Source organism: Desmodus rotundus, chromosome 3 (assembly GCF_022682495.2).
Source record: "Desmodus rotundus isolate HL8 chromosome 3, HLdesRot8A.1, whole genome shotgun sequence".
NCBI lineage: Eukaryota > Metazoa > Chordata > Mammalia > Chiroptera > Phyllostomidae > Desmodus > Desmodus rotundus.
In genome coordinates, this window is record NC_071389.1 from 45,309,546 (window position 1) to 45,323,409 (window position 13,864).

The following is a 13,864-nucleotide window of genomic DNA, read 5'->3' on the forward strand; positions in this document are numbered from 1 at the left end:
ACATAAGATAGTAATCAATATTAAATGAAAATATATAGCATATGTAACTATATCTAGCAAGGTCCCAATTTCGTTTAAAAAAGAGAGATAAACAGACTGGAAGACAGTGTGACAAAGTGTTAAATAGTAGTCCGGAGTTACAAGAACATGGTGATAGCTATTTTCTTTAAGTGTGGTATATTTTTCAATGGTCTTTCAACTTTATTAATTTACAGGTCAGAAATAAATCATTGATGCCACTTAAAAAAATTAGTGAAATTACTACACTCTAGTTTATCTGTAGCTGAATCCCAAGAGTACCTGTTCCTCTCCTGGTTCTCCTGAGGGCATGGAGTGGGGGTTGCGGGGAGCAGGCCCCAGAGGCGCAGGAGGAGGAAAGGGGGATATTGGAAGTAAAGGGCTGAGAGCTGCCCTCACCTTTGAGTGTCCCCCCTCCCCTGCCCCCATGCTGTCCAGCCCCACCAAGGGCACTTGGGAAGAGGAGGGAGGCCTTCTTTAATCAAAGGCACACACCCATCCTTTTACTATCCTTGTATCCTACTCAGCCCTGGGTACACAGCAGGTGCTCAAAAAATAGTGACTGACAGCAAAGTGTATGCTGTTTTATTTCCAAGGAAGTTCAAAATAAAATGATTTCCCAAAAGCCTAGGCTGAAATTCCAAACTGATTTACAAATCTGATGGTTTCCCCATTGGCTTTAGTTTAACTCCTCTCTCCCAAGTCCTGCACCATCTTTACCTGGCAAAAGGTTAATTGGTTACAGGTTCTCCCTCTTCAGTAATCTCCAACATACGCAGTCACCATTCCTATTTCAGCCTCGCAGCAGGAGCCCCCTGCTGGTCTCCTCAGCCTGTCCGTTCCAGCCACTGTGTCCAGATGAACGGTTCCCAGGCCGGCCTCTGACCACCTCACTCCTTACCCACACCATTCAATTTACCATGTGACCACCCCCCACCCAGTAAAATTCCTGGAATCTGGGGCTTCTTACAATCTGATTACAGATCTCTTTCCAGCCTTACCACCTGTCACAAGTGTCCATGCTCTAGGCCAACGAAACTGCTCCCCGCTTCAATGCTACCTCCCCCCAGACTTCGGTCAGTCACTGCCTGCTGAAAATTATGTCTGTACCTCTACACACAGGCACATTCCAATAATCGAATCATGGGCCACAGTATTGTTATTTTTACTACTTTGTCCCTTTGAAGTTTCTACCCTTCCCACAAGTAAATGTGAGAGGTTCAAGCCCCACCTGTTCTGCATCCTAGCTGGGGAACCCAGGTGAGTGTCTTAGGCTGCCTGCGTCTCGTCTCGGTCACCTGACCTGTGTAATGGGGGTGACAGCACTGTCCTGCCTAACTTGCAGGGCTCCACGGTGACGGTTTCAGATATTATGGAAGCCTTGTCACTGCTACTTCGGCCTAACTCCCCTGCCATGTCCTCAAGGCAAGGCCTGTGTCTATCTTGTTGTGAGCCCCCAGTTTTTACCTAGGACAACACCTGTTACAAGTAGGAACTCAATAAATCTGTTAATTTTGCTGATTAATAGGCACTTAAAATCTCAGATAAATAATACTATAATGATCAACTGAACATATATTGTGTGCCTGGCACTCCACATGCATTATTTAGTTATCTTCACTGCAACCCTACAAGGGGGTCTTAGGTGTACCCACTGCACAGATGCTGACATGGAGGCCCAGGGAGGTTAAGTTACAGTTGCCAGGTCACATAACCAGTAAGCCTGGGGAGGGGGTTCAAACCTGGGTCCATCTCTTCCTACAACACAAGGCTTCCTATTAACACCTGAGACGTCCATGAGCCTCTGAGGAGCCCTCAGCTCACCCCTTGGGAAACAAAGGCTCACCTCAATCAGAGTCTTGTCTTTCAGGGGGATCTCGCCATTGTAGCAGATTTCCCAGAGAGTGGTTCCAAAGCTCCATTTGTCAGCAGCCACGCTCAGGTTCTTGGAGTCTTCAACACACTCGGGAGCGATCCATGGGATTCGTTCTATGCATTCTGCCAAAAGACAGCAGACGTGTACAGACCAGTTTCTGCAGCCACCTGGGGAGTGAGTCACCATCACAGCGGCAAGAACTGTGAGCTGACAAACTATTTCAAGTGGTGTTTTGCAAACAAATCCAGGCCCCTCACCCCTGGCGTTTCGGATGCATGTGTCTGAGCCCGCGCCAGCAGATGGGTCTGTGCACCCCAACTCCCCAGGAGAGTCGTGTGCGGCCAGTCTTCTAAAGCTCTGGCCTCAGAAACAGCAAAGGGTGGGGGCCCACACCCTAAGGAGGGAGAACAGGGGGGTCATGTGGACAAAGGCTTACGAAAAAAGAGAAGTCAGGGGAGAAGAGGCCAAGTTACGCAGAGCAGGCATGGGCCAGTCTCACATACTCTGCACAGTCACCCTGCAATGTTATGTTGGTTTTACGTGGCTTTCATTCGGAGAAGAAAAAGGGAAGACTGAGGTAAAGAAGTCCCACGTCTTTACCCACAGACCTCTGCCTTGTGCATGCCCCTCAGCTGGCACAGTGGCCTCACGGCACAGCCTCCTGGCTCCTTAGGCAACAGGGCTGTTCCTGAGTGGGGCGTGGGGCGTGCACCATCAGGCCCACGTGCCCTCCCTTCTCCGCCTTCTCGTGCCCTGACACAGGCACATGCAGGCGGTGCTCTGGGGTCATGTACCCGCCAGCACCTTCCTGCAGGCCCACCTCCTGGAATCACACCGTCTTCCTCTGAATGCCCACAGCATCTCTCGTGGGGTATGCAGGCTTCTCCACTTGTTCTAGGGTCATCTGTGTCTGTGCCTCTGGCCTTTGCTGAGGGCAGGCCCCCTGCAGATGGACTACTGGTGATGGCCAGGTGATAAGCACCCCTTCCCCTTCTGAGGAGTGAATGATTGGGGTCTTGTTTGTAAGGCTTGTTTTTTCACGCTGGTTCCCTTCCAGACTTACCCCAGTGTTTGAATTACTGAGCAAAACTCAGAGCCAGGCACTGTGCTCAATGCTGAAGACTACTGGCCATCACCAGCCAATGGCACGCTGGTTTTCCACGTACGGCCTACAGGTGCAGAGGCAGAGCGAGACCCATACAGCCCTGGTTGCAGTGCCTCGGCTCCCAGGTCACTTTCTCAGAGCCCACATCCCATGACAACCTCGTTCAGAGAGAAAATGCAAAGCCACAGCAATCGCTCAGGCACCTCTGCAAAATGCTTTCTAAGTCCAGGGGTTTCAACAGAAAACAGGGAGGCCCCAGGAGCCCCAACTCCTCCTGATGCCTCTCTGTGCTAACCCTCCACCTTGAACACAGCTCCTTAATTGCAAGGGTCAGGTGTACCTCGAGTGAGTTGTCTGTCTCTCCTACTGCACAGTCAGCTCCTCCAAGGAAGCAGGGGCCAACCCTCCTTACACGCCATGTCTTCCCCAGCCCCCAGGTCACACCCATTTGCTGAAGTGTACTTTCTAAAAGGAGACAGATCCCCAGTCCCCTTCTCCCCACTGGCCTGACCCTGCCTTAGCATGAGGGTAGGAGGAGAGGGGAAAAGGGCGGTGGTGGGGATGAGGAGACACACCTTGCCTGGACAGCACAGTGATGGGGATGCCGGGGTCGCTGAGCTTGATGAAGGGGCCACACTCGCTGTCAATGCCCTCGCGGGCCAGGAGGAGGTTTTTAGTGCACACGTTTCCGTGGACCAGGTCTTTGTCCTCCTGCAGAGTAGAAAGGGTAAGCTCACGAAGCTGCCCCCAGGGCTGTGTGACCCCCATCCTTCCCACACTCCCTCCATTTCCAACCCTGGCCCCAGATCAATCTCTCCATGTTCCCGCACCACAGCCAGACCTAGGCAGCCTGGTTTGCCCACGTACTGTGTGACTCGAGCACATTATACGTTGTCCCCCACCAGTGAAGCAGGGATAATGATGCAGCACACCTCACAGGGCTTTTGTGAGAATTAAATGGACTAGAACCTGTAAAACCCCTGAACAGCTGAACCACGGCAAGCACTCAATACATGTGAGCTACTACTGGTGCTGGTAGTTTCATTCATTCATTCATCCAGCACGTACTGCACCATTCCTGCTCTTATAGTACACTGCATGGAGAGTTCAGGCCTCTGCCACGGTAACAGTTCCCTCTAAGCAAAGATTCGTACGTTTGGAGCTCATGGAGCAGCCCCAAATGACCATTTTCATTAAATACCAGGCACTCCTGTGTTTAACCACAGAGTCGGGGCCACTCCAGCTTGCTTGGTTATGCTTGGCTAGCACCTCCTTCCTACCACCCCTTGCTGGGACACCCTGGTTCCTGGTGGACCACCATGGCTATCACATCAGAACATAACTTACCAAGTAACTCAGGGCACTGGCCAGCTGTTTAGCAACTTTGAATTTCCATGGTGTGGTGAGGACATCGCTTTTCCGGTGCATGAAGAGATCCAGGGGCCCTCCCTCCACAAACTCTTCCACCATGATATCTACAAGCACACAAAAAAGCCACATCTGTGTGTCTGGGATAGTATTTTCCCTCATTCCCTCACCAGAACTCTCTTTATTGGCTGGTACTTGGCTTGGGGGGAGGCAAACACCCTTGGGAGGGGCAGATGGCAGGGAGAATCAGAGCTGGACAGGCCTGGCTTCAACTCCCGCCCAGAGCCTCTTACACACTGACTCACAGGGGAACAACCTCAGCTCACTCACCTAACCTCCCAGGGTCCAGAGTTGGCAAGAAGTAAACATTCAAGATACGAGTGCAAAACAAAAGGGATTTAGTTCCATGTCCACTATTAACTTAAATAAGTAACCTGCTCAGTACCTCAAATCCCTCGACTGCAAAAGGCAAGCAAGAGCCTGGACAACAAGAAGAGCTATCAGCCCCCAGCCTTCTGCACAGCCCCCATGCTCCCCAGCCAAGGCCAACCGCCCCGTCCGGAGAACACACTTACTCTCCACGTCCCGGACACAGACGCCGTAGAGGTACACGATGTGTTTGTGGGAGACCTGTCTCATCATGCTGGCTGCCTCGAAGAAGGCCTGTGGGAGGACAGCACAAAGGAGTGTCCAGGGTCAGCCCCCACTGGTCTGACCCCAAAGGAGCCCTGCTGAGAGCAAAAGCCGATGGATCCCAGGAAAGCTCACGACTATCGCCACCCTGGTCCTGCAAATGGCTCCCTGGCCTTGATTGCCCGAAGGCATTACCACCCTTCACCTTGACACAACCTGGCTGGGAGGTAACCCTAAAAGGACACAGAGCCAGGCTGGTGGGACAGGCTAGCTGGTAATTCCCCCCACTGGCTACTCATGCCCACCCCTCACTTCCCTTCCTTTAAACCCTGGGAAATAACAATGTTCAGCACTATGTCAGAATTCAAGGGAAACCAAGGCAGCAGACCTTTGTCAACACATGGCTTCATCACTCTCTAATAGTCTGCAGGGTCCTGGGCAAGTTTTTACTTCTCTGGGCTTTTATTTTCCAAACTGTGAAGCAATAGCCCTGACCACAGCAGGGACCCCGAGATCATCCAGCTAGAGTTTGGGGCCACAGGGACCTCTGGGTGGGAACTGGGAGGGGGGTGGGAGGGGCTGCTCAGTCCTCTTCATCTTCAGTCCTCCCTCACTTTTACATACCAGTTTACTTAAGATTACATCCGAAAGAAGGAATTTCATAAATGACAAGTTTGGAAACCATAAATAAGGTCAAACTAAGGGCAAAGGTTCTTCCCAGCCCAGTGTTCCACTGGTTCCAGATATGGGAGAGGGGAGAGATGGGGTTGCGAGGAAGACACTTGCCAGAGAAATGTCCCTATGGCTGGGGTCTAAGACTTTGAGGATCACTTTTATTTTCTTCTCCTCAGCAGTTCCTTCGTCGTCCTTGTAGTCCACCAAGGTCCCAGAGTAGATGTGAGTCCGTGTGCCTCTCCCAAGGTGCTCGCCCTGAGGAGGAAGCCAGAGGGTAGGGAGACTGCTTGCTGGCGCTGCCGTGATGCCCGAGTCTGGGACTGAGGCCTTGACAGGAACACACAATGCCAGAAAGGGTGGGGAAAGGCTGAGGGGCTCCAACAGCTCACGACCTCTCCAGTGCCTTGTCCTGGCCAGGCCTCCAGAGGAAACTAAAATAATCTGTGTCTACGGATGCTCCCAGTTTAAGCTTCAGTAATCCTGATCTAAACAGTCTTCATATTTGGAAATCAGGGTGTGATTCACAAAACGTAGGCGCTGTCGAGTTATTGTCATTAACCCCACAAAACTTGTAAATTCAAATTCTATTACTCTAGGACCTCCTGTAAATGCAGAAAACGGGTGGCGGCTGACTCCTAGCCTGACTCCTGCCCCCCACAGAAACGTACACTACCATTAGTCGGGTATATTAATTTGTACGAATGCCACCATTTGTCATCTGTCAGTGCAGAATGGCGATACACCTGCCCCGTCTCCCATATCCTGGCAAGGGCCTACGACTGTTTATTAAACTGCATCTGTCATGAAGCGATTCATCAACGTTATGGGAAGTTGTGTTCCCAGAACATCCCGTAAAAGCCATATGCTCTCAGAATAATTACTCTTCCCCAGAAGGGTTACTTATTCCAGTGGCCAAGTCACGGCACCATGCCGTCAGGCTGCCGCAGAAACCCGCAGAGGCCCTGCATGTCCCTCGTCAGCCTCCTTCCATGCTGCCCCCTCTGCTTTTGCCTGGCACTTGCTCTTCGCCCTCTGGGGCTCTACTTTGATGCCACTTCCCCCAGGAAGCCATCTCTGTCCTCCTCAGGTTAGGTGGGATGGTTGTGTCTGAGAGTCCCACATCCTGCTATCCTTCCCTACTCAGGACTATCTCTTGATGATGTAATTATCTGCTTAAGACAGACAAGGTCCACCTCCTGCCCAGACTGGGAGCCTGCGGAGGTCTGGCACACTGCAGTGCTCTATCACAGCTGGCTAAATGCTCGAGGCAAGGGGGATGGCCATTATCTGCTCAGCAGCTCCAGGGGAAGAAAAAAAGGATGGCCCCAGGTATATGTCAAGTTCTAGACAGAAAAAAGGCTGGGCTACTGCTGCTCTGGTGATTTTAACCTCAACACAGCTCTGACACCACAGAGGGACGATGAAGACCGGCCTTCCGTAAAGAACTTACAGAAATGGAAGTGAAGCAGCTGTAGCTGTGGACTTCCACTCCCTCAAACCTTACCCAACAACTTCAGGGATTTAGTCAGTCAACTCACAAATCAACTACATGCCCACCACCCTCCACAGACTCCTTCACGGCAGTGAGCCCACGATGCACGGCCCTGTGCATAGTCCTCCTCTCCAAGGCTGCTGTATGCTGTCCCCAGTGTGTGGTTCTGTGTAAGGGGGCTGGAGGAGGGGTACAGAGCGGAAAGTGGGGATCCCCTGGGCCTCACACCCCTAGCCAAGGCCCCAGGGCAGCTAAGGGGAGGAAACTGAGCCTATCTGAGGCTGCAGACTCTGGGCTTAAAGGCCTGCCAAGGCTGGGACACTGCTCTGGGATCTGTTTCTCCAGACAGCTACTCTCCTCCAGTCCTCAATTTTGCATCACCTGCTCCCTGTGTTCTGTGTTCCCCCAGCTTTGCTCCTTCAGGAAGCATCATCAGAACGTCCACACTAACCTTCAGAAGTACTTCGTCACACAGCATGTCATGGGGCAGTAAGATCCTTGAACCCTATACCACCACACAAAGCCTGGCTAATCCACTTCCTTCAAGGAGAAAGCCTCACTGGAAAGTATCAGCAAGGCAGGGTTCTGGTTAAATGGCTTTAACTCTCAAAGGAAAGTCTCCGTGTTCCTTTTCCACCAGGATTTGCCCAAACCCCGACTTTACTCCTCCCGAGTCCCCGGGCTACTCTGCTGAAGGGACCAAAGCTGGAACCATGAATCTCAGCAGTGACTCACTTGCATAATGTCTTTCTTGAGGATCCGATCGAAACTCAGCTGACTCATGGGGTAGACAGGCTGCCATTCCTGGGCTTTCTTGGTGGCCACCAGCAGATTCGAGATTTCTGTGGAAGAGAGTGGATAAGTCTCAGTGGAGTAGTAAAGGCCCATGAATCCAGTCAGCCAATGTCTGCCAAGCCAGGGGGCTTGCTGAAGACTCATTTGTGCATTGCTGGTTCAGTCATCCAATGAATATTCATTGAGTACTTCATGCCTGCCTCCAGGAGCTCACAGCTAATCACGTAGTCAAACCAATCAGGTAAAGAGCCATCCAAGCAAAGCTACTACCCGTGCAGCTGCTTGAGGGCAGGCACGGGTGCTGTGTGCTGACACAGCAGGACCTGCCCCAGGATGAGGTCGGGAAGGCTTCCCCACGGGTTTTCTGCTCTGCCTCCACAGTCTGGTACGTGGGCACTCAGTAAGTATATTTGTTCAATGAGTGAATGAATAATTGGGGTGTGAGCCGAAGGATGTGAGCTGAGGAGGGAGAAAGAGGCGGCATGTTGGGCCTAAGGAGCGATGGGAGTAAGGAGGGTGAAAAACACTGGCTTTGTGTAGAAGAACAGGGCAGGTGACCCAGACAGAGGGGTGTGCCGGAACCTCTCTGAGCTCCCCCCGTGCCTGACACCAAGGGGCACTTACCAAATACTTGCTGCCTGGATGGATTATGAGCAGACCACCCTCCAATTTCTACTGATTCGAACAACAAACTGAACATATTACAGAATCTGCTGGGCCAGGGTTAGCCCAGTTAAATTCTAACTGGGAATTTATAGCCCACGAAGCCACCTTCCCACCATGGAGTCACAGGAAGCTCCAGGGTGGGGGAAGAGGGCATCTTCCAGATTCAGACCAGCAGTGAGTGTTCTGGGAGCCTCTCAAGATTTCTGCATGTTCATCAACGAGCTGCTGAGAACCAGGCCAAGTGACCCGAACGTGGTCTCTCAAACCCTCACCACCCTGCGAGGCAGGGTGTGCTTTCCGTCTTCTGTTTTTTTCTTAAGCTAACACCTTCTGACTGCTTTCTCTGTACCAGTTTTCTCTGCACCAGCCACCGTCCTAAGAGCTTTTACCACATTAACTCCTCGGTCCTCGTAACAATCCTCATCAGGAGTGTAGTATTTGTACCCACCCCTTTCAGAGGGCAGAAAACAGATTCTAAACAACGAAGCCGAAGCCGTTTGCCCAAGGTCAGGCAGCTGGTACGCCCTAGACCTGGGATTCACTCTGAAGTCAAGGATGGCTCCCGTCTCTTACCTTCTTCCCACAGCACCCGTTATCATTCCTGAGTCTACTCTCCTCTGTTCTGTTACCTGATTCCACCTTACTACCTGGCTAAAGTCTGTTTCAAACAGGCAACTCAGGACAGCCATGATGGAGAAAAGACACCCGGTAAGGACCACCTAAATGGTGGCCCCAAGGAGGGGTGGGGCAGAGATGTCTAGGAAATTAGAGAGGGGAGATGAGACCAGGGGCCACTAACGAGCTGGTGATTGACACGGCTGCTTCAGGGAACACGCACTCGTGTCGACGTGAGCAGAGGAGGCCGTGTAACCCCATGAGGCTGTTTTCTCACCCAGTCGAGCCCCTTGCTGGGAGGGATAAACGAGACACGGCATGTGCAGGGCTTACTTCAGCGCCCAACATGTAGCGAATGCTCCACAACCTGCAGCCGTTGTGATTACGGCCAGTTTCACATCTGAGCCACAGCGTCCTGGCTGCACCAGTGGTTCCTCAGGTGCAGGCAACAGTCGCGAAGCCCTGGGTGTCAGAGCTGCAGGGCGCGGGAGCCAAGTGCCGAGCCGACTCCACAAGTGAGGACGGGAGAGATCAGCGGGCCAGGCTGGTGAGTCTGTGGGCCCGGCTCCTCCTCCGCACGGTCACCCGCAGGCTTGGAGGGGGCGGTGGGGCTGGACAACACACAACAACTGGTGGACTTAACTGTCACACCCAGTCTGTGGGGCTGCCTACTTTTTATTTATTCCACAACGAGTTTCTCAGTGTTTTCAAGTGAGAAACCCAGGCAGGGGTCTGGCCATCAGGCCTCTGAGGTTAGAAGGGCAGAAGCACTGAGAAACTCAAAATGACATTCTCTTTAATTTTCAGGGTTTCACCACTTCTCTAATTTGCAGGTGGCAGAGGAAGATAAGAGGGCTTCTGATGACCTACATGAGGAAGCCTCCCACACAGGGCTTATTTTTTCTCACCAACTCTAGTCCTTCCTTTCCCTCCCCAGTCCCCACCTGCCCCCACAGCCTGGAGTCAGGAGAACTGGCCCTTGCCCCAGAGTCTTGGGCTGATGGCTGCACCTGCACCTTTGCAAAGACTGTGACAAAGGGGACGGATCCCTGGAGTTGGAGTTGGAAGCGTGACTTCAAACCCCCACTCTTCCTCTAAAAACCTAAGTGATCTTGGACAAGTATAATCGGGATAACAACATACTCTGAGTTATTCTGAGGATTAAATGACTTAAAACATGAAAAACCCTCAAACACTGCCTGGCAAATTGCAGGCATTACTCACGTGATGGTAGCCGTTACCAGCACCAGCACCACCACCACCACCACCACCACCACCATCATCATCATCATCTATCGCTACTACAATTGTTACTACTACTGATATCATTAGATGTGTGGCCTTCAGCAAGTCACTGAACATCTCCGAGCCTCCATTTCCTCATCTTTGTAATAGCTACAAAGAACTACGATGTAGGTGAAAGAAATGCAAATACGCATTTATACTGCTTGGGACTAGTAAGCACCCAGTACGGTAGCCACTGCTGTGCCATTCAAATGACACATGAGTGAGTGACGATTCTACGCCAGGTGCTGTGCTTCTCATGCGTCACCGAGTGGTGAGTGGGGCACGGACCCTGTCTTACGAATTCAAAGTCAAGTGGAAGAGACAGACACTAAACATATTCAATGCAGGATGCCTGGAGCCTCCACAGAGAGCCGTGACAGAGGGGTTCAACCAGTCCTGTGCTGCTCCCCCCACATCCACTGGCTCCCAAGTCTGGGTCAGTAGGGGTGGCGTCTACACCAAAGACCTCCGTCACCGAGGCCTGCAAAGAATCATGTCCCAGGCTCCCACCTGTCACCACCTCTCTCTTCCCACGGCTGCTGTTCTACACATCCTCAATCTCACCCAGAGACCACCAATTCCTAGGAAAATAAACAGCACTTCTAATGTCTAGAAGGTGAGATCAGGCAAGTAAATAGGGTCATTGGGCTTTCAGGTTTTAACTTATTGTGAGGTGTCACACCCAAATGACAGATAAGTTTTTACCTTCAAGATCGTCTTCAAACACAAAAACAAAGGCTGCAGTTACTCTGTGAGGCTGGCAGGAAACATTATCTGATCAACAAGAACACAAGTCCTTCCTCTTTCATCAAATTCGGTGACGGTCCCTTGCTGAGAGACCAAAAGGTGATTTAAACATCAAGAACCCAGGCCCTTTCTGTTCTGGTGTTGCTTCCTCTGCCCAACCCTGATGTAACGACTCACAGAGGCATTTACTTAAAAGAACAAGGTATGTCTCAGATAAGTCTCTTAAGAGTACCTTTGACCACTCTTACTGGGGCCTGGCCCCTGCTAGGGGAATGATCTCACACACAGTGGGAGAACATTGAAAAACCAATATTCCACAGACTTCCAACCAAGATGGAGGCGTAGGTAGACATGCTTTGCCTCCTTGCACAACCATAAGAAGGATCACAATTAGCCTAAACACATAAAACCAAAACTGCCAGAAAATCAAACTGTATGGAAGTCCAACAACTAAGGATTTAAAGAAAAAACATTCATCCAGACAGGTAGGAAGGGTGGAGCCCGGGTGGAGAGGACGCGGTGCAGCGGAGGCAAGGTGGTGGTGGCAAAGCAGCGGCAGCAGGGGGAACGGGCAGTCCCACATTCACGTGCGTGATAAAAACCAGAAGAAACACCTGGGGAGTGCTTGATCCTGGCCCCAGGCCAGACCGTGCAGCCCGGGGCTCCAGCACTGGGAAAATAAAGCCTTATAACTGCTGGCTGTAAAAATCAGTGGGGGTTGGGACAGTGGAAGAAACTGCCAGTTTCTCAGGAGAGTCTGTTTAAAGGGTCCACATGGTCCTAGAATAGACGCAAACCCACCTACTCTGGGAACCACAACCAGGGCAACAGCTGGAGGAGCGCCAGTTGCATACAGGAAGTGAGTAAAGTGACTGGAAATGGGGCAAGTGCCAAGCAAATGGTACTGCTCTCTCTAACCACCCCCCGGCATACAGTGCCACAAAACAGTGAGTGTTGCCCTGCCCTGATGAAAACCTAAGGCCCCTTACAACATAACATGTGCACCGAGACAGGGAGTCAAAGCAGTTCTACCTAATACACAGAAACAAACCCAGAGAGGCTGCCATGAGGAGACAAAGAAATATGGCCCAAATGAAAGAACAGAACAAAACCCCAGAAAAAGAACTAAGCGAAATGGAAAGAGCCAACCTGTCAGATGCAGAGTTCCAAACACTGGTGATCAGAATGCTCAGAGAACTCACTGAGTATGGCAGCATCATAAGGGAAGAAATGAAGGCTACACTAAGTGGAACAAGGAAACATCCACAGGGAACCAACAGTGAAGAGAAGGAAGCCAGGGTTCAAATCAATGATTTGGACCAGAAGGAAGAAATAAACAGTCAGCCAGTACAGAAGGAATAAACAAGAATTCAAACAAAACAAGGAGACAATAAGATGACTCTGGGACATTTCCACAAGTGCCAACCTCCAAATCATAGGGATGCCAGAAGGAGGAGAGGAAGAGCAAGAAATTGAAAACTTACTTGAAAAAATAATGAAAGAAAACTTTCCTAATTTGGTGAAGGAAATAGACATACAAATCCAGGAAGCACGCAGAGTCCCAAACAAGTTGGACCCAACGAGGACCACATCAAGACACATCATAATTAAAATGCCCAAGATTACAGAAAGAATCTTAAAAGCAGCAAAAGAAAGGCAGAGTTACCAAAGAAGGAGTTCCCATAAGATTATCAGCTGATTTCTCAAAAGAGACCTTGCAGGCAAGAAGGGACTGGTAAGAAGTAATTAAAGTCATGAAAAGCAAGGACCTACAACCAAGATGACTCTATCCAGCAAAGCTAAGATTTAGAATGGAAGGGCAGATAAAGTGCTTCCCAGACAAGGTAAAGCTAAAGGAGTTCATCACCAAGCCATTATCATATGAAATAATAAAGGGAGTTATTTAAGAAAAAGAAGTTCAAAACTATGAACAGTAAAATGACAACAAACTCACAACTATCAACAGCTGAATCTAAAAAACAAACTAAGCAAACAACTAGAACAGGAACAGAATCGTAGATATGGAGATCACGTGTAGAGTTATTAGCTGGGAGGAGGAGGAAGGAGGAGAATGGGAGAAAAGGTGCAGGGATTAAGAAGCATAAGTGGTAGGTACAAAATAGACAAGGGATGTTAAGAATAGTATAGGAAATGGAGAAGCCAAGGAATTTATATGTACAACCCATGGACATGACCTAAGGGGAGGACTGTTGGAGGGAAGGGGGATATGGGGTGCAGAGGGGCAAAGGGGAAAAAATTGGGACAGTTGTAATAGAATTATCAATAAAATATACTTAAAGAAAACTAGATCACATCTGGACAGAATGGTTATTATATCTTATACTGTTTGTACACTAAAAATACTTTTTGAAAGGTAGTATTTATGTAATAAAAATGTTGGAGTAAAAAAAAACAACAACAATACTTGAGGGATCTGGTATTTGGGGTGGACCTGGCATTCAAACCCCTCTTTGGCCTTGACCTTCAGTACTCTCCCAGGTCCGTTTTCTCACATATAAAATGGGGCGCTAACTGGGTGACTTCTAAGCGCCCTTCCATTGCTCGCTTCTAAGAGGGTGATGCATCC

The 13,864-nt window shown here is 50.3% G+C and overlaps 1 protein-coding gene across 2 annotated transcripts in view; it reads right to left on the reverse strand.

Annotated features, from left to right (window-relative positions):
- JAK1 (Janus kinase 1) overlaps nt 1-13,864 on the reverse strand; it is a 122,767-nt gene that overhangs the window by 9,459 nt on the left and 99,444 nt on the right. For both annotated transcript variants that reach the window (XM_053921356.2, XM_053921358.2), the window contains 6 exons: nt 7,903-8,009; nt 5,787-5,930; nt 4,943-5,030; nt 4,347-4,474; nt 3,575-3,710; nt 1,865-2,016 (listed from right to left, as the gene is read on the reverse strand). In XM_053921356.2, coding sequence (XP_053777331.1) covers nt 1,865-2,016; nt 3,575-3,710; nt 4,347-4,474; nt 4,943-5,030; nt 5,787-5,930; nt 7,903-8,009 — 755 coding nt within the window. The remainder of the gene's footprint in view (nt 1-1,864; nt 2,017-3,574; nt 3,711-4,346; nt 4,475-4,942; nt 5,031-5,786; nt 5,931-7,902; nt 8,010-13,864) is intronic.